The following is an 18,191-nucleotide window of genomic DNA, read 5'->3' on the forward strand; positions in this document are numbered from 1 at the left end:
ATTCGTAAAGAATTCCCTGGACACCAAACGGGGCTCTGATACCAGTTGTTGGGGTTGGAAAACTCTTCTATTAAACACGAAAATAGAATTACAATAGGAGGAGCAACTCTCACACTCAACTATTACAAAAAACCAACCCTCTCACTAACACTCTCACTCTAAGTGTTATACTATCTGTTTCTCTGTGTTTTTGGGATGCATACAACTGAAGAATGAAGTCTCTATTTATAGTCTTGGCAGCCACCATTGTAGTTGCGTCTATTAATTGTGTTCATCATAGGGTGGGAAGAAAAACTTGTCCCGTAGGTTTCATTTTGTCAACAATGATGGCTACTGTAGCTTTGGAGGCTTTGGAGGCTGGAACACAACACACCTTCCCCTTGAAAGCATGAAAATCAATAATCTGGAAAGGGGAGGAGACAAGATTCCATGCTCCTTTACCTGCTATTGAGGTCCATATTTTACGGTCGAGTCCATTTTCCACAGCCAATACCCACCCAGGTATTGAAGGTGAAAAGACAAGAATAAGCTTGATTGCTAACTCGTCATAAGTATAGACTTCAAAGTGGACATCAGGGAAATGAAGCTGATGCCTTGTGATTGGATTCACAAGCCAAAAGTCATGCGTTGCATACCCATAAAACGCCAAGTAACCACAACTTAACCCAACAAAATCCCGGCCAACCAAACGGGGAAGAATGGTTTTGAACTTTCTTCCATCAAAGTCCTCTAGATAGAGGTAACGCTCTTCTCTCTCGTTAACATTAGTAGATGTACTCATGGACAAGGGTGGTTTGGATGCCATAAACATATTCCAGTTGGAGAGTGCAAATGACCTCCATGACTTACAAACTCCACTGAATGCAACAAAATCAACAACTCCCAGTCGCATCAAAACTAAATAAAGCAAATCATGGTTAAGTTCTAACCAAGGTGCCACACCACCGCTGTCACAAGTCTCATCATGACTCTGGTCTCTAGTCATACTACACCTGCAACTTAAATGCAAATTTTACGTAAGATGCAAGAGTTGAACCCAAGGGACAAGCATACACATATACACAAATTCTGCCTTTTTCAAATACTTGAATTTTACAACATGTTGTAAGAAAAAAGAGAAAACAATCACAAATATGAAAAGGATCCTCAAGTTAAAACAAAGTGCAGCATGTCTACATGATATACATTCTAATTGTGCCTAGAAATAATAAACAAGTCCCAGATAACACGAAAAGTAGAAATTAGCAGTTCTAGATGAGATGATTAATGCTCTTAGCAAGAATAGTAATTTGAAATTATAAAAATGTTCATTGTAAACTAAAAAGGGTTAGACCTTCTTGACAAGGTTAAACTACCGCAATATCCATCTACCTTGCCTTTAACACTTTTGCCTATGGACATGCTTCTTCTTATCAAAACCTTACATGAAACCAAAATGCCAAACTCAAGCAAACCCTAGATAATCCAACAAAAAACTTATTAAATCACTTTATTTGTGCATATTAATTATGATAAAGATAATCAGATCCATATCATCATACCGAGTTATGATCCAATTACCCAGATAAAAAAGCATAATCGTTGTAATAAAGAGACAATCAGGACAAACTATCATGATTTCATTATTAATCAAATATAGATTTGTGTATGGGTACATGTCTTACCTAAACCGGTAAAATCGAATATGAAAAGGAAAAAACAAAAGAAACTAATTAAGCTAAACTAACGGAAACATGATAGGATGGAGGGAGTCCATTAATCCCTTTTTGTGACATGGAGGAACAAACAAAAAGGAATGAAAGCAAGATGGCTTACAATATTTGAAAATTTGCGTTACAAATATACAATAGGTTAAGTTAATTAAAATTTACACAATTACAAAAGCAAGATTAGGTTTGAAGAACTTAAAGGATCAATTAATCTCAGAAAAGCTATATTATATTTCTATCAGCATCACTTAAGAAAAAAACAAAAACAAGAACAAAATGATACTTAAAGAATCAAGAATCAAGAAACCAATAACCCACGTGTCAAAATGATCAAAATACCATATTTGCCCAAAACTAAATGACCCGTAATAAAAAAGACAAAATTGCAAAAATGGTCCCTGTGGTATGCATTTTTTGGGGGTTTTGGTCCAAACCACGAGTTTTTTGGTTTTGTGGTCCTTTTTGACTGGTTTGTTTGTGAGAATGGTCCCTGTACTTAACACCCGTTAAAAAGAATCCGTTAACCCCCTCATGTGCATTGCACGTGAGGGTATTTCTGTCTTTTTACTTATAGGGACCATTTTTGCATATGAATGTCAACGCTTCCTTCTACCTTTTATCCCTCATTTACAATCGCAAACACCCGTCAACTCCCCACCTCCCTCCTTCTTCCTTCTGCTCCATTAAACCTGCAAAAAAACATCATTCGTTATCCAAAGAACCTAATCGAAGCAAAAGGAGACAAGGTCATACGTTAAAGTCGAAATGGTGTACGTAATGTGGCAGATCAGACCAAAAAATCAAGTTGTCGATGTATCATCCTTATATGGTAAGTTGCTCTGTTTTCTTAAACATTCCTATTTTTCATTTTACCCTTGATTTATACTAAAATCCGCTAAAATTTGACTTTGTTATCATGTACAATTTTGACTTGTAGCGGGTGCACCACATGGTTTAGTATTAAGCTTCATCATGGTGGGAAGTTTACTAAGTTACCTGATATAAAGTATACTGGAGGTGAAGTGCGTTATGTTGATTATGTGGACATAAATGAGTTTTTTGTACATGAACTTGATGCCATAATGCTTAACCTAGGTTACCCAGACCCACGGATAATTGAATTGACTGATGAATCCCCAGTGATATACTACCATTTCAGGATACCCAATGGTGACTTTCAATTTGGTCTTAGAGCTTTAGGGAATGATCAGGATGTTATCAATCTTTCTAAATTTATTCAAAATAAAAAGTTGATTGAGGTGTACACAGAACATGGGAAGACAAATCTACTCACTTACTTCATGTCTCCAAATGCAAAGGGTAAAGTTGTCATTGAGGAATTACCAGAAAATGATGATCAAGGGGCTGAATATGAGGCTGAAGTTCATGTAGAATATCCATTGAGAAATATGAACCATGTCAATGATGAGCCAATTGGTGAGTACATGTATTTGATTCTTTTTTGGAGTAAAAGTGATGCATTCTCACCAGAGTATAGAAGGGGTAGAGTTGGGAATTCAAAAAGAGGGGAAGGTTCTTGTAGCAAGAGGCTTAATTTAGAGGATATTGATGATTTAAAAGAGAAGGAAAACACTAATTAGGGTGTTAAGGAGGTTCAGGAGGCTGCAACTGTTGTTGAAGGATGCTACAAGCCATTTACTTCAAATATTGCTAATGTAGGGGATGAGATAATTAGGGTTCAGAATAATGAACATATTGAAGGATGCTACAACACCCCACCTGTTAATGATGATGAACAATATGAACCATGTCAATGATGAGCCAATTGGTTAGTCACACCCCCCCCCCTTCCCCACCCACTAGAGGTGCACATTTGGTTGGGGGCGTCAAGTAAACCCAGAGTGGGTTTTGACTAGTCAACATGCCAAGTCTATCGTCGACTCCAGGGTGTCAATCAATGAGCGGCATAACAAAAATATATGACACTGAACGAAATTTAGATGAAATTGAAATTTAAATTCATGTTACTGCGTCTGTTGTAAAAAACACAATGTCGTGTCATATTCTTTTTCAAAATCTACACAATAATAACATGTGTTTATGTGTTTGTCAATTTTTTTTCTTCTTATTGTCATGTTTTTGTATGAACTAAATAAAGTAATATGGTTATTTTATGTCATCTTTGCTATTTTGCCATGTTCCAGTTGAATCGTTTTATGTTAGCTCACTATAACACATCTTGTCGTCAGGGCCGGTCCTGAGGAATGAAATATCCTTAAAGGCCCAGGACAAGCCAAAAAAGATGGGCCCTTATCGTTATTATAAATTTTTATTTTTAAATAAAAATATATAATAAAAAATTATACCCTGTGCAGCTACCCATTCCCCCTCCCCCCCCCCCCCCCCTCAACGCCCCCATGCTTGTCGCAATCATGTTACATAAAAAAAATTGTCCTAGTTGTGATGTGTTAGTATCATGTTAGAGAAATACACGTCACATTTCCCCAATTTGACATCAGTAGCTTCAACGGGACAATTTCATATGTATGCACATTCGTTAACCGAGCTATACCGACTTTTATGGGGCTTAATCGAGATCGTGTTGTTGGGCCAGGCCGGTTTGGGGCTTCTTGATTTAAAAAAACCATCCAAGCCTGTAAACCAAAATACTTGTATGTAGATTAAAGTCATTAAGCTAAGGATGTCATCAAGGCAACAATCATGAGTTGAGGAAAACTTTGAAAACTAAATACGAATTAAACATATAAATATACAAATATACGTACATCAATTCACATTTGAGCAATATCAAAACGTACCATAAAACCCTTATTCCACACATCTAACCTACTTCTATATTTGTTATTATCTTTTTGTAGACTATGGTTAGTTTATTATAAGCTGTACAAAGAATTTAATATTGTTTTTATACATGGTACTTGTATATTTAACAAACCCGTTACTTTTAAAAGGGATCAACTCAAATATGAAACAAAATAATTCATGACGGAAAGCCACCATAAGTTCAATCCGTGTAAGATGAACGACAAATATAAAAAAATATTTGGCCATTATACAAACATACAATTAATGAACAAAAAAGGTGATTCGAAGTTCCATAAAAATCTCATCCTATGGTTGTCCCTTTCTTTTGATTTGTTATTGTTTAAAAAAAGGTCATGCTATATTAAAAAAAATGGTAAGCCATTAAAAGGACCTACATACAAAAAATAATCACAGGTCATTAGGTAAGAATAAAATCATCCATAGTCACTGTCCCTATCTGTGACACCATTCACTTGATATTATTTTCAATTTACATCAACTGACAAAGAAAGGTCCTTCATAAAAAAAAAGGAGAGGTATAATTGATAGATTTACCACTTGAAGCAAATGCTGAGTGACAACAAAAAGTTTTAAAGAATAAATTTAAAAATCCCAATCAATGAATTTTGCTTCTCAATATCTTGAAAAAGATTGTTCCAACATATGCAAAGATAAAAAGAAAGTTAAGAGTGGTAAAAAGTCATGAGTATCACTCATGTAAGACCACATGTTTGCAGAAAAAAACACGTCTGTGTTCTTTGTAACATCATATCCCACGTACTTTAACCAAGGGCCAATCCACAACTCTGGTTTGAAAAACACTTTTTTGCCATATAAACTTGGATCTAGAAAAAAAAAAGTATAATATTCCTTTCTTGTCTTTTCACGGGACACCCATTTCATCTCACCAAAATATAGTTCATAAAAGTCACACGAATCTTTTGAAAAATAGTGCCTCATATAAAGTTTTTCACCCGAACTTAGAAACGTATTATAACCATTTGGATCCGGAAGATTCTTGGTTTCAAGTTGTTGGGTTTTAATCTTGAAAGTGTCAATGGTAGTAGCTTGAAAGTGTCAATGAAGGACCGGGTATTAGGGAGTATTAGAAAGTTGGATGGTTGCTGGAAAGGTGGGCACGTGAGTTTACTATTTCCTCCTAGAGTTTAGCATGTACTAGCTATAAATAGTCTCATATCTATTGAATAATGGGAGCAGTTTTTCTGAGTCAAGAACACTTCTTTTCTCTATATATTTCTCATATATTAAACAGAGGGTATTTTCTTTAGTTTGTGAGTGAGAAGAGTGGGACGTGATCCAACACAAGTAACATCAATTTGGGATGTGGATTGAGTCTCATTTCACATAATTGAAATCTATCTCTTGTTATTTCACTATAGTTTACGGTATATATCTTCCCCTTGAAAGCATGAAATTCATCGATAGAGAAAGGGGAGGAGACAAGATTCCATGCTCCTTTACCCGCTATTGAGGACCATATTTCATAGTCGAGTCTATTTTCCACAGTCAATACCCATCCAGGTATTGAAGGTGAAAAGATAAGAATAAGCCTAACTCCTTCATACTCAAAAGCATCGAAATCAAAGGGGCCATTCGGAAAATGAAGTTGATGCCTCGTGATAGGATTCACAAGCCAAAAGCCACGCGTTTCCCTCCCATAAAACGCCAACCACAAGTTAACCCAACAAAATTCCGGCCAACCAAACGGGGAAGAATGGTTTTGAACTTTCTTCCATCAAAGTCCACTAGATAAAGGCAACGCTCTTCTTTGTCATCAGTAGAGATCCGCATGGACAGAGGTGGTCGATCCGCATGGACAGAGGTGGTCTGGACACCATAAACCTCTTCCAGTTGGAGAGTGCGAATGACCTCCATGACTTACAAACTCCAATGAATGCAACAAAATCAACAACTCCCAGTCGCTTCATAACTAAATAAAGCAAATCATGGTTAAGTTCTAACTCACCGCTGTCACAAGTCTCATCATGACTCTCATCTCTAGTCATACTACACCTACAACTTAAATGCAAATCTTTATCATATTTTTGGGAATAAATTCCGCAACATTTTCTTCAAAAAGGTACTTTGATTTTTATATAAAGCATAAACAAAATCGATCTTTTATGGCCGTGAAATTGGGGATGTCAGATTACCCACTTGTACATACCTTGCTCATAGAGGCATAAACGTAGGATTTGGCCTCTGTCCCATCTGTAAAGTGTTCCCGAAAAATGAGAATCACCTATTTTTGGAATGTTCTATGGTAAACGAAGTAGCAGCTCACATAAACCTCTAGTGGCCGATTATCCCCATCAATGCACAGTCAATCGATGAGATGCTTGATATCACTTCTGGTTCGTTATGAAGAATCATGATGGGGAGTGTGAAGTCTGTTGTTAATTTTGCTCTTATTTGGATCCTTTCACTACAAGAAAAATCATAAATAGCTACGGAAAGTTACTATGAAATCAAAATTCGTTGCTATTTTACTACGGAATATGCTACGAAACGACTTGTCGTAGCTATTTTGCTACATAAATGGTTACGGAATTGCATTATGTAGCTAAATCTTAAGTAGCTATGTAAAATTGTTACAAAATCTAAATTTATAGTTATTTTACTACAGAATATGTTACAAAATGGTTGGTTGTGACTAATTTGCTACGGAAATGGCTACGGAATTGCATTCCGTAGCTAAATCTTGAATAATTGCTACAAAATTAAAATCCGTAGCTAGTTTACTACAAATAATGCTACAATTTTTTTGGTTGTAGCTAGTTCTCTATGAAACTTGTTACAAAATCCATGTATGTAGCTAGTTGGCTACATAATTGGCTACGAAATAAAAATACGTAGCTAGTTAGCTATGGAATTGGGATCCGTAGCTATTTTGCTAGGAAAATTTGCTACAAAATAAAATTTTGTAGCTAATCTATTATGCAACTTGTTACAAAAAGGTGAATTTGCAAAATAGCTACGAAATCAAAATCCATAAGTATTTGGCTACGGAAAATTCCGTAGTCAAGTAGTTACGAAATATGTTTCTGTAGCAAAATATATAAGATTATTGAAAAAAAATATATTAAAAATACACAATTATCTTTGAAAACTCAACAACAAAAATAAAATATTATTTTTAATTGTTTTGAAAATTTAATTATAATATAATTTCTACATTATAAATATTCTGTAATTTTTAGATTTTGATGACATACATTTGTTAATTTTCGTATAATAATATTATCCCCATATTTTTTAGGCTTTGAAAATTATTACTCCTAAATCAAAATTTATTTACCCTCACCTTTTTCTAAAAAAGATTTTTAATTTGTTTTATTTTGGTTTTTTAGTAAAAAAAAGAAAAGAGAGAGAATCCTTTGATGAACTTGAGCCATTTGTTTCAATGTTTTATTAAGGTTAAATTAGTAAATCCATACAAATCTACTTCCTCCCAACCCCAAACTAGAGGTATCACGTTCTTATCCCGTTCAAAAATATTTCGTTTTTAATATACTTTATCACTTTTCATTTAATGCCCCTTATTTTCTATTAAAGTAACAAAATCTACCTTCCGTTTTCCACTTTATAGTTTTTATTTTACTGTTTTGTTTATTAATTTGTTTTATTAACTAAACTTATTTTTTGTATATATAAAATAAAACACATGGTAATTATTATTATTTTCAACATTGTCTCTTTTTAATGATTGAGAATTTTAAAGTGCTCGACACCAAATAAAAAATGTTAAAACTTTCTTAACCATATAACAAAAAATAGTAAAGTTTAAAGTAAATACTATAGAACATTAAGGGTGTATTTTGAAAAATCTTTGCAAGTTGAGGGACAAATTAATCGATTGGACATTAAAACCCTTGACTGTTGTTTGTAGAATTAATTTTATCTTGTCATTAGACCTTTATATACGAATCCTTCGTGCATATAGGAGTACCCAAAAAATTTTGACGAGTCTTATTAAGGGAAAATGGGTGAGATCACATGACCCAAATAAGTTTTCTTCCCCAAATCAGAGGTATCCGGATCAAACTTTTCAATCGCCGATCGCATTCCTCATTCCCCAAACGGTTTATCGATCGGAGCTCCTCTCACTCTCATTTGCTTTGTCGTTCGCCGCCTGCTCCGTCAACCGGTAGATTTTTCTCGATCGTCTTCATCCCTACTAGGTAACATTCTTCTCTCTTCTTTTTGCTCCATTTTCTCTTTCTACCATCCAATGACTCAAAGGATATTGATCTCTCCATTAGATTATTCAACATAAATAAGTCATAAGTTTCTTATATGCTCAAATGGTAAGAAGAATCATGCATTGTGAACGAATGACGATCTGTTTCATTCACTGATTTACATTATTTAACCAACGATCATATAGACCCGTACCTCATACTTGTCATCCAATTTTTGTTTTTAATTTGACAGTTACAGAGCTTAACGCCGGTATCTTTTAACTTATCACTGATTCAAAAACCCTAGAAATCAACTCTTAGTAGCGTTCTCCTGTTGTAAATTTATTTGTTTTGCAATCGATTATCTACTTGCAATACAAATTGATTGAACAGTTCTTAACTTTTATGTGGTAGTGGAGAAAATCAATCGATTGAGTCATATTGTTTGCCAATTTAGTGATTTCACGCTTGAGATCTTTTACCATGTTTAATCAATCGATTGAGTCATATTGATTATAGTCTTCTGAGATCTTTTACCATGTTTAATCGTCAAATCAATGTCTCTTGGACTTGTAGCTATTTTTGTACTGCATTCACCGTTCCTAACTATAGTCCATTTCTGTAATTTGTGAGGATACATGTGATTTTTTACTTCTTATTTTGGGATAATTATTAGTACACCATTTGGTTCAATGCTTTTGCTAGGACTTGCTGTGTGAAAACAGTTCGCTGCTCAAAACAAGCTGAACAAGCATCCATTATCTGCAAAAAGTTTGAAAAATGGCTCATGGATGAGCAGAGCATGCCTTTTTTAGTGGAACACCATCCTTCTCAAGGCTAATGTCATGGATGAGCAGAGCATGCCTTTTTTAGTGGAACACCATCCTTCTCAAGGCTAATGTCATGGATTGCCACCAATACTTCTGCTGGTGTCAGTGCGGGCCCCATATGAGCTGAACCCTGCTCACACCAACAACAAAATTTTTAGGTAAAACTATTTTCTATTCTATTATTATTATACTACTTCATCTTCAGTTATACTTAATGTGGAACCACAAAAAAATTGAAACCTGCAGTATGTGGGCCAGTGCTGTCTGAAACTTGTCCAATGGAAGCTGAACAAGAGGTGGGAAAATAGGCAAAACCTCATTCTATTTCTATGATTTCTGCAGGGATTGTGGGAAACAAGTTTACTTCGGTATTTAAGAAATTATACGTAGCATTGAAATTCCATTCTATTTCAATATGTATATGAATCTGTTTAATTATATTTATTTAAATTCTATATATATATTCTTAATTATTTTTGTAGGTGGATTTGATATTGCACATGCTGCTGCTAGGTAAATATCTTCTACACTTTTTCAGTTTTCTGACATTAGTTTCATCATTTAATCATGTCAAATTTTATAAACCTGATATTTTTCTATAGGGCATATGATCGGGCTGCTATAAAATTTCGTGGTGTTGATGCTGATATTAATTTCAATATAAGCGATTACGAGGACGACTTGAATCAGGTTAATTTAACTAAATTTGATGTATAATCTAAAATTTGTTTCTTATAATTAGTTGAAAATCCCAATGAATATTCTGATAATTTATGTATATCTTATGTTACACAAATAAAAAACTTGACCAAGGAAGAGTTTGTGCATATACTTCGTCGTCAAAGCACTGGATTCTCAAGAGGAAGCTCAAAGTATAGAAGTGTTACCCTACACAAATGTGGTCGTTGGGAAGCTCGAATGGGCCAATTTCTTCGGAAAAAAGTGGGTTTTGTCATTTAGCGAGTTGGATCTGTGAAATTAATGATGATTTGATAGAATTAATTTTTTGCTGTTTAAATTTTGAAAAAAGTTGTAGATTTGTTATTTTTTCGAAAAAGTATATATAAAAAAACTCTTATCTTATACTTATTAACTAAAAATATTGTAGAGGGGTGACGTTATTTATTGTCACAAGTTTTTGGTTTGCAGATATATCTATCTTGGATTGTTCGATAGTTGGTTATTTTTGGTTTTATATTAATTGTATTTTTGTAAATTGATATAATAAGTCAAATTAAATAACCGAATTTTATAGAAAAAATGGTATAGAACGATTGTTACGGAATTGACTACAAAAAAGTTGTTACGAAATTTGCTACGGAATGAAGGGCTACGGAATTTGTTACGGAACGAATGGCTACGGAATTTGCTACGGAACAATTAGTTACGGAATTTGCTATGGACCAAATGGCTACGGAATTTGCTACGGAACAATTAGCTACAGAATTTGCTATGGACCAAATGGCTACGAAATTTGCTACGGACCAAATGACTACAGAATTTGCTACGGAACAAAATAGATACGGAATTTGCTACAGAATTCATTGTTACGGAATTGTGATGGAAGTGTGTTGTAGTTGAAATGCTACGGATAGACGTCGTAGCAACGGCCAAGCTGAGGAGCGAGACTAAGGTCGACCGTTAGGTAAACATTTTGCTACAAGAAATCTTACTATGGAATCTCATTGGCAAATTCTGTAGCAACTTCCGTAGTTATTTAGGCTTAGCTACAGAATTACATCATTTTTCTACGGAATTTTTCCGTAGTTAAATCGAAATTTTCTTGTAGTGATAAATAATATTTGGCCATCATGCAAACATACAATTGAAAAAAAAGATGATACAAAGTTTCATTAGTGCCATAAAAATCTTATCCTATCATTAATGTCCCATTCTTTTGATTTTTTAATGTTTTAACAAAATCATGGTTTGTTAGAAAAAAATATAGTATTAGGTAAGCAATTAAAAGAACCTACATACAAACAATAATGACAGGTCATTAGGTAGAACTAAAATCAATAATGGCAAAAGCACCGATTCCATAGTCACTATGCCTGTTTGCGACACCATTCACTTGATAACATTTTCAATTTACATATACTGACAAACAAAAACAAAAAGGCCTTCATCAAATAAAAGGGAGGTTAAAAATCCCAATCTGTAATGGTGCTTCTTCTCATTATCTTGAAAATGTTCCAACATATGCAAAGATAGAAACAAAGAGAGGAGACGAGTGCTAATAAATTATCACATGTGTATGAGATTAACATTCAAACATTTATGGGGTAAGTACCACATGTCTGCAATATAGAACCCGTCTTTTGTAATGTTCTTAGTGCCACCATATCTCTCGTGCTTTAACCAAGGGCCAGTCCAAGACTCTGGTTTAAAAGCACATGTTTGCCACATACGCCTGGAGCTAGAAAAGAATACATACTCTTCTCTTGTCTTTTCAAGGGACACCCATTTCATTTCACCAAAATCTAGTTGGTAAAAATCGTAACAATCTTCAAAAATATAGTGCATCATATAAAGGTTTTCACCCGAACTTACAAGCAACGGCGGCAGATCATTTGAGTCTGGAAAATTCTTGGTTTCAAGTAACGTTAATTTGGGATGTGGATCATCGAGTCTCATTTCGCTTAATGGAAATTTAGCTATTGATTTTTCACTATAGTTTAGGGTATACACCTTGTTGGGGTTGGAAAACTCTTCTATTAAACACGAAAATAGAATTACAATAGGAGGAGCAACTCTCACACTCAACTATTACAAAAAACCAACCCTCTCACTAACACTCTCACTCTAAGTGTTATATAATCTGTTTCTCTATGTTTTTGGGATGCATACAACTGAAGAATGAAGTCTCTATTTATAGTCTTGGCAGCCACCATTGTAGTTGCGTCTATTAATTGTGTTCATCATAGGGTGGGAAGAAAAACTTGTCCCGTAGGTTTCATTTTATCAACAATGATGGCTACTGTAGCTTTGGAGGCTTTGGAGGCTGGAACACAACAAATCTCCCCCTCCAGTCTCCGTCCAACAATCCTCATCCCAACTATGTCAGCACATAGTCTGTGTTTCTCTTGTGTCACCACCTTTGTCAACATGTCTGCAGGATTGTTATTGGTGTTGATTTTTAACAACTTCAATTCTCGTCCCTCAATTGCTTCTCTAAGCCAGTGATAACGTATATCAATATGTTTTGTACGGGAATGGTACATCGAGTTCTTACTCAGGTCCATAGCACTCTGACTATCGCAATGAATGATGTACTCTTATTGTGGAAAGCCTAATTCTTGAAGAAACCGTTTCATCCATATAAGCTCCTTCCCAGCTTCAACGGCAGCAATATACTCGGCTTCTGTTGTTGACAGTGCGACACACTTCTGTAACTTGGATTGCCACGAGATAGCTCCCCCTGCCAAAGTAAAAATGTAACTTGATGTAGATTTCCTACTATCAAGATCTCCTGCCATATCGGCATATGTATAACCTTCCACGATTGGCTTTGCTCCCCCGTAGCATAAACATAGTTTCGAACTACCCTTCAGGTATCGAAGTATCCATTTGACTGCTTCCCAATGTTGTTTTCCCGGATTAGCTAGATATCTACTCACAACACCGACAACATGAGCAATATCTGGTCTTGTACACACCATTGCATACATAAGACTTCCTACGGCTGAGGAATAGGGGACTGCCTTCATCTCTTCTTTTTCTTTCTCAGAAGATGGACAATTTTTCTTACTCAACTTGAAGTGGTTAGCCAAGGGCGTACCAACGGGCTTGGCATTTTCCATGTTGAACCTTTTGATCACACGTTCAACATACTCTTCCTGTGATAAGAACAATTTTCTTGATTTTCTATCACGGATAATTTTCATGCCCAATATCTGTTGTGCTTGGCCTAAGTCTTTCATATCAAAGAACTTAGACAAATCCTTCTTCAAGTTGTTGATCATCATTGCATCTTGGCCCACTATCAACATATCATCCACGTAGAGCAAAAGGATGACAAATTTCCCATCTGGAAACTTCTTCAGATAGACACAATGGTCTGCAACAGTTCTATTGTACTCATGATTCATCATAAATGAATCAAACTTCTTGTACCACTGCCTTGGGGCTTGCTTAAGACCATAAAGGCTCTTCTTTAATTTACAGACGAGATGCTCTTTCTTTGGGACTTTAAAGCCATCAGGTTGCTCCATGTATATTTCTTCATCCAAATCACCATGGAGAAAGGCTGTTTTCACATCCATCTGCTCAAGTTCAAGATCTAGACTGGCAACTAATCCGAGTACAACTCGAATAGACATCATCTTCACAACTGGCGAAAAAATTTCATCAAAGTCGATTCCTTCTTTTTGTTGGAAACCTTTGACAACGAGTCTCGCCTTATACTTCATAGTATTTCCCTTGCCGTCTTTCTTCAACTTGAAAACCCACTTGTTCTTCAAGGCTTTCTTTCCTTTGGGGAGGTTTACCAACTCATATGTTTGATTCTTCTACAAAGAATTCATTTCTTCTTCCATGGCCTTCTGCCAATTTGCTTTGTCAATATGAGATTGAGCTTCTTGAAAACTCTCTGGCTCCCCCTCACTAGTAAGAAGGATGTAGTTTGAAGTCGGATATCTTGTTGATGGAGCACGTACTCGTTCAGATCGTCTAACTTGAGTTCCTTCGTTTGCAACTTCTGGCAGTGGATCTGAATTATCCAGGGGTGGAAGCTCCCCCTCATCAACACCTTCTTGATATGCATCATCGACTTCTTCATCCACTTCTTCAGCGGAAACATCTTCTTTATTTTCAGATATTATATCTGAAACTTTGGAGCTTTGTTGCTTGTTAACCGGTGCCTTGAAATCATAATACTGGTTTTCATAGAAAACCACATCTCTACTTCGATTAAACTTCTTTAGTTCTGGGTCCCATAGCCTGTACCCGAACTCTTCATCTCCATATTCAATAAAGATGCATGGAGTGGATTTGAGGTCCAACTTCTTCCGCAGTTCACTTGATACATGTGCAAACGCCTTGCACCCAAATACTCTCAAGTGAGAATATGATATGTCTTTACCCGTCCATATCTTCTCCGGAACTTCAAAATTCAATGGAGCGGAAGGTGACCTATTTATTAGATAGCAAGATGTCAATACAGCTTCACCCCAGAATGGCTTTGGGAGTTTAGTCATGCTGAGCATGCATCGAACTTTCTCAACAATGGTGCGATTCATCCGTTCTGCTACACCATTGTGTTGTGGGGTTCGTGGGACAGTCTTTTCATGTCTGATACCATGTTCCGTGCAGTATTTAGAGAACTCACGGGAATAGTATTCGCCTCCATTATCTGATCGGAGACATTTTAGCTTCTTGCCTGTTTGTCTTTCCACCATTGCATGAAAAGCTTTGAAGCGGTCCAATACTTGGTCCTTCGTTCTCAAACAGTATGCCCATACCTTTCGTGACGCATCGTCAATGAATGTCACAAAATACCGACTTCCACCAAGAGATTCTACTTCAATGGGTCCACATACGTCGGAGTGGACAAGGCTCAGCAACTCAGAGCGATTCTTTCTTGTGGAGCTAAAGGAAACTCTGTGTTGTTTCCCGAATAGGCAGTATTTACAAGGATCCAAGGCAACATCTTTTGCCATTGAAATGGACTCCTTCTTTGCAAGAGTCGTCAATCCCTTCTCGCTCATGTGGCCTAGTCTTCTATGCCACAAGTTTGGTGATGTCTCTTCTTTAACAACATTGAGACTTGGTTGAAGCAACTTTGCATGACTTTTATAAAGAGTACCATCAAGTTTTCCTCTTGCAACAACCATAACACCTTTCAACAACTTCCAGGTGCCATTTTTGAATTGATTATCATATCCTTGGATGTCAAGAGCTCCAACTGAGATAAGATTCATTCTCAGCTCTGGGACATACCGAACATCTTTCAACACCAATGTACATCCAACATTGGTCTTTAAATGCACATCACCAATACCAGCAATGCTTGAGAAACTGGTGTTTCCCATCTTCACGGTACCATGGTCTCCGGGTTTATAAGTACTGAATAAATCCCGGTTTGGAGTCGAATGATATGATGCAGCGCTATCAATCACCCACTCATCATCATGAGTTTCAACATGTAGGCATGCTTCCTCCTCGTATGTAACAAGGGCAACGTCTTGTGTTATGGTGACCATGGTTTCACCATTCTCCCTGCTTGGATTCTGGCTTGTCTCGGGCTGCTCTCGTAAGAACATTCGGCAATCACTCCTTTTGTGGCCATAATAATTACAATGATTGCAATAGCCTTCGAACCATGTATTTGAAGATTTACCTCGCTCTCGCGATTTCCCTCGATCTCGTGATTTCCCACGATCTTGGGATCTTCCTCTACTTTGACCATGTCTACCTCTGCCTCTACCTTGACCTCGGCCTCCAGTTCTGTCTCCGCCTCTTTCTTTGTTTTCTGACACGAGGGCAAAAGACTGGTCTGTACCAGCTTCTTTCCTTCTGGCTTCCTCGTTCATTAGGGCATCTGTGACCATCTCCATTGCACTTTACCACCGGGGGCAGAATTGCTGAGAGTCACAACAAGCGTCTCCCAATTATCTGGTAGAGAACTCAAGAGCAATATGGCTTGTTCCTCGTGTTTGAGAACCCAATCAGCAGCACCGAGCTGGTTTACGAGATCCTGGAACTGACTCGTATGCTCGGTTATGGACGTACCACTTCGTAACTTGTGGTTTACAAGGCGCCTCATCAGCAAGGTCTTGTTGCGTGCCGTCCTTGCCTGATACATATTCTTGAGCTTCTCCCAAAGTTTGTACGCGTCTGTCTCTTGAGAGACATGATGAAAAACACTGTGGTCGATCCACTGTCGAATTTGTGCCACCGTTTTCCTGTTTATTCTCGTCCAAACTTCGTCTGTCTTTGTGTTGGGTTTGACGCCTTGCTTTTCTATAGGCTCTGCTAAATCTTTCAGATTAAGCAAATCTTCCATCCTTGGCTTCCACATGTTGTAATTTGTGGGCGTAAGTCGAACCATCGTAATCGTACTTGTAGATTCCATTGAAAATAATTGCAAATTTATTTTACAAATATTTCGAGGAAAAATTAGATAAAACCGAGCTCTCGGTTGGATTCGGAAGCGTCAAAAATGGTGGGGTAGAGTTTTTCGGGGTCAAAATATACTTTCTTGAAAAGTTATGTGTTAATTTGTAACTTTTCGGAATTATAGGAACTAAACTGTAATTTTCGCAGCTTACAGGGACTAATCTGAAACGTTTCTGCTAACCAGGGACCTTTCTGAAACTTTTCTGAAGTCTAGGGAGCAAACAGGTTACTTTCGGAACAAACAGGGACCGAACTGCAGTGTTTTAGAAACAGAGGGACCTGTTTGAAATTTTCGGAAACTTCAGGGGCTAAACTGAAAATATCTGAAACTCTGGTCAATGATGACGTCACTGATGACGTCACTCCTTCTTCTCCGGCGAGGCTTTCCGGCGATATTTTCCGGCGATTTTGACCAAACTTTGACCGACGTTTTGGAGGTCTTCCCGTGGTCAAAAAATTACGAAAAATATATTTTCGGAATCCTTGAAACAAGCCCTTTCCAACGGTGTACTCAAAAATGGATTTTGAGACAAAAAAAATTTGACGAAAAAACAGAGAAATTCGTAAAGAATTCCCTGGACACCAAACGGGGCTCTGATACCAGTTGTTGGGGTTGGAAAACTCTTCTATTAAACACGAAAATAGAATTACAATAGGAGGAGCAACTCTCACACTCAACTATTACAAAAAACCAACCCTCTCACTAACACTCTCACTCTAAGTGTTATACTATCTGTTTCTCTGTGTTTTTGGGATGCATACAACTGAAGAATGAAGTCTCTATTTATAGTCTTGGCAGCCACCATTGTAGTTGCGTCTATTAATTGTGTTCATCATAGGGTGGGAAGAAAAACTTGTCCCGTAGGTTTCATTTTGTCAACAATGATGGCTACTGTAGCTTTGGAGGCTTTGGAGGCTGGAACACAACACACCTTCCCCTTGAAAGCATGAAAATCAATAATCTGGAAAGGGGAGGAGACAAGATTCCATGCTCCTTTACCTGCTATTGAGGTCCATATTTTACGGTCGAGTCCATTTTCCACAGCCAATACCCACCCAGGTATTGAAGGTGAAAAGACAAGAATAAGCTTGATTGCTAACTCGTCATAAGTATAGACTTCAAAGTGGACATCAGGGAAATGAAGCTGATGCCTTGTGATTGGATTCACAAGCCAAAAGTCATGCGTTGCATACCCATAAAACGCCAAGTAACCACAACTTAACCCAACAAAATCCCGGCCAACCAAACGGGGAAGAATGGTTTTGAACTTTCTTCCATCAAAGTCCTCTAGATAGAGGTAACGCTCTTCTCTCTCGTTAACATTAGTAGATGTACTCATGGACAAGGGTGGTTTGGATGCCATAAACATATTCCAGTTGGAGAGTGCAAATGACCTCCATGACTTACAAACTCCACTGAATGCAACAAAATCAACAACTCCCAGTCGCATCAAAACTAAATAAAGCAAATCATGGTTAAGTTCTAACCAAGGTGCCACACCACCGCTGTCACAAGTCTCATCATGACTCTGGTCTCTAGTCAT

General features: G+C 36.9%; 2 protein-coding genes and 1 long non-coding RNA gene across 5 annotated transcripts; 1 reads left to right on the top strand and 2 right to left on the bottom strand.

Moving 5' to 3' along the window:
• Positions 1-274: 274 nt before the first annotated feature.
• LOC145104702 (uncharacterized) lies at positions 275-985 on the bottom strand. The gene has a single exon (XM_079041897.1). It carries the CDS (start codon positions 983-985, stop codon positions 275-277), a length of 711 nt encoding a protein of 236 aa, XP_078898023.1.
• A 7,266-nt stretch (positions 986-8,251) lies between these two features.
• Positions 8,252-10,497, top strand: LOC145109859 (uncharacterized). Of its 3 annotated transcripts, none has more exons than XR_013709272.1 (6): positions 8,252-8,698; positions 9,404-9,686; positions 9,775-9,896; positions 10,011-10,041; positions 10,131-10,218; positions 10,342-10,497. It is a non-coding gene; the product is annotated as an uncharacterized LOC145109859 (long non-coding RNA). The 3 variants fall into 3 exon arrangements; XR_013709271.1 differs by having other exon boundaries at positions 9,775-9,824; XR_013709273.1 differs by having other exon boundaries at positions 9,775-9,824; positions 10,346-10,497.
• A 6,983-nt stretch (positions 10,498-17,480) lies between these two features.
• Positions 17,481-18,191, bottom strand: LOC145104703 (uncharacterized). The gene has a single exon (XM_079041898.1). It carries the CDS (start codon positions 18,189-18,191, stop codon positions 17,481-17,483), a length of 711 nt encoding a protein of 236 aa, XP_078898024.1.

Source organism: Lactuca virosa, chromosome 4 (assembly GCF_052849685.1).
Source record: "Lactuca virosa cultivar CGN04683 chromosome 4, Lactuca_virosa_CGN04683_v6, whole genome shotgun sequence".
Taxonomy (NCBI): domain Eukaryota; kingdom Viridiplantae; phylum Streptophyta; class Magnoliopsida; order Asterales; family Asteraceae; genus Lactuca; species Lactuca virosa.

What these genes read in the sequence shown, in the direction of transcription:
- LOC145104702 (XM_079041897.1), bottom strand. Translation starts at nt 985, where the DNA reads ATGACTAGAGACCAGAGTCATGATGAGACTTGTGACAGCGGTGGTGTG.
- LOC145104703 (XM_079041898.1), bottom strand. Translation starts at nt 18,191, where the DNA reads ATGACTAGAGACCAGAGTCATGATGAGACTTGTGACAGCGGTGGTGTG.